At 62.1% G+C, this 2,690-nt stretch overlaps 1 protein-coding gene across 1 annotated transcript in view; it reads right to left on the reverse strand.

The window, feature by feature from the left end:
* Slc6a3 (solute carrier family 6 (neurotransmitter transporter), member 3) overlaps nucleotides 1-2,690 on the reverse strand; it is a 35,640-nt gene that overhangs the window by 22,789 nt on the left and 10,161 nt on the right. The window contains exon 3 of the mRNA XM_013013853.1: nucleotides 1,831-2,062. Within this exon, the coding sequence (XP_012869307.1) occupies nucleotides 1,831-2,062 (232 nt within the window). The remainder of the gene's footprint in view (nucleotides 1-1,830; nucleotides 2,063-2,690) is intronic.

Genomic DNA, 2,690 nt, shown 5'->3' on the forward strand with positions numbered 1-2,690 from the left:
AGGGAAGGAGGGAGGGAGGGGAAGGGAGGGAAGGAGGGGGAGGGAGGGCCTTTTTTCAGTACTGGGACCCAGCCTAGGGGCTCACGCTTGCCAGGCAGGTGCCTTCCTCCTGAGTTACATCCGTCTCTATGGAAGCAGTGTCTTTCCCTTCTGCCTGGAGGCCACCACCAAAACCGCATCTGAGGCCGGGGCCACTGGCTGGATCCACTGGGGCCTAGTGGCACGGGCAGCCGCAGAGCTCCATCACCAGCCCCGCGGGACGTGGGCTGCTAAGCTGGGTGGTGCGGGCTGGAGGCAGAGGCAAGCTGGCACGCTGCTCTGCCCGTGGTGTGTGCGGAGCCTGGCGGAGAAGGCCAGGCTCGCTTTCGGACGGAGCCGGTGGACGGGCCGGGGCTGTCCAGCTCCGTGAGGCCCCTCAGAGCTGTTCCTGCTCACTTCTCAGCCATGGAGTTCTCGGGATGGAATCCTATCCGTGTACACCCTCGGGAAGATGTCTGGAACACACGACCGCACTCTTGCCGCCACCTGGTCTTCGCATACTTGCTGGTGTAGGGTCTTCACTCCCTTGCTCGGCTTTGGTGACCGCATGGCACCACAGAGCTGAGGACCTTCACGGAACTCAGGGCTGGCCCTTCCCTCCAGGGCCCGCTCCTCCCCTGAGCAGGAGCTCCACAACGCTGAGACTGGGAATCAGACCCACTTGCTGCTCCCACCCAAGGCGTGTCTAGAGGACGGGCCCACACCCCTTCTGCTAAGCTGTCCATGGACGCCCATTGTGGAAGCACGGGCAGGACAGACCACAGGGAAGAGCGGACGCTCGCATGGAAACGTGGACAGTGCGTAGCACAGTGGACGAACCCGCAGCACAAGCGCCAACATCCACACGGAACCTGGATGCGGTGCTGTCCTCTCCTCTCCGCCAGAGAAGCTGCGTTTTAGGGAAATCTACCTGGGTCCAAGCAGGGGAGTCAGCCCCGCTGGGAGCCGGGCGGCGGCAACTCCAGGGCATGTACCCCGCATACCCTTACACACCGCTAATGTCCACTTACACTTCCACAATGACAAGCTACGAGTGCTCACGGGAAATGCTTGCTGGAAATGGGGTCAAAGAAGAGGCTGCTGCGCACGGCGCACGGTTCCGAGAAGGGTCAGGAGCTGGTGGATCTGTGGGGGTTGGGTCCCTCTGGACCAGTCCACCGGAGACGGAGTGGGGGGTCTAGGAGCTGATGTGGGAATGAAAGCCTGGGAGAAGCGGACACCAGGGGAGGGCGGACTGCAGAGACGTAGGCCTGGCCCAGGCTCAGGAGGAGGAAACAGAAAAACAAGATGCGTGACTTCATTCAAAAGCCTTCTGGATGGCGGAGGGGCATAATGAGAAGGAAAGCCTCGTGAAAAGTGGGGGCCACTGCACCCTGAAGATGCTGTCTGAGCTGCCGAGGTGCCTGAGAGAGCAGACAACCCCCAGGCCAAGTGGCGTGGCGCCTGTGTGCAGAGGAAGGGGATGGGGGGCAGAGCACCAGAGACCCCAGGCCCGCCGCCTGCCTCCTGCCACACAGCCTCTTCCATGCCACTGTGGGCACCGGGGAGAGCAGCCTCGCGCTGGCTTGGGGCCCCTGTCTGCCTCGTGCTCACCCCCCATAGCTAGGCTGAGCTGCCTGACGCCTGTCCGCTTGGGGTTCGGACGCACACCTCACAGAGGAGAGGAGCCCTGGCATCTGGGGCAGACCGGGACTGGCATGGGTATGTGTCACGCATGCCCCGGGGGCCACAGGGCTGCCTGCCAGTCCTGCCGGGCCACAAAGCAGACAGGGAGCTGTGGCTGCTACTTACTCGAAGTACTCGGCGGCCGGCGTGGTGCGGAAGGTGTCGCCGGCCGCGGGGCCGTCGCTGGCGTTGCCGGCCTGGGCTTCGGAGCAGTTGGGGCTGTTCCAGGTGTTGTTGCAGCGGATCCAGGGGAGGTCCACGGTGAAGGAGGAGAAGAAGTAGTGCAGGGCCCAGGCGATGATGACGTTGTAGAAGAAGCCCACGTAGAAGGAGATGAGGATGACCGTGAAGCCCACGCCTGGCGGGGACAGCAGAGCTGGGTCAGCGCGGCGGCCCTTCCTGTGCGGCGTGGCCAGGGCTGCAGCCCTGAGCAGCGCACCTCACGGCGACCTCCAGGGCTGCCCTGAAGCACCGCGGGCTCACGGCAGGGCTGTCTCCAGACATGAGGTGGCCACGCAGGAGGGCGCCCATCTTCCAGAGACACCACACCTTCCTGGAGATGTCAGGATGTCTGGGAAGATGGCGGGGCCTTCTCTGCACACCCAGGAACCCTCCAGGGTTAGCCACAGAGAGCCAGGCTATCTGGGACCACTTAAGATCACCAACCATCCAAGCACACCAAGCTACCCACAAACACAGAGGGCAAATCCGGGCCATCCATTACCACCACAACCAAACAGAAGCAGCCAGGGCCATTCAGGCCAATCTAGGGACACCCAGGGCAATGAAACCCACAGATATCCATCAAGTAAAACTTGAGAATCATTCACAGACACTCATGCAAACAGAGCCATTCAGATGGCATCTGAGATTCCCAAGAGCAATCCACACTCACTAAGAGACAACCAGCGCCCTGATTACCACCACAGCCACTCAGAGACAATCGGGAGCCTCCATTACCACCACACTCACTAAGAGACAACCAG

Source organism: Dipodomys ordii, unplaced genomic scaffold (genome assembly GCF_000151885.1).
Source record: "Dipodomys ordii isolate 6190 unplaced genomic scaffold, Dord_2.0 Scaffold21, whole genome shotgun sequence".
Lineage (NCBI taxonomy): Eukaryota > Metazoa > Chordata > Mammalia > Rodentia > Heteromyidae > Dipodomys > Dipodomys ordii.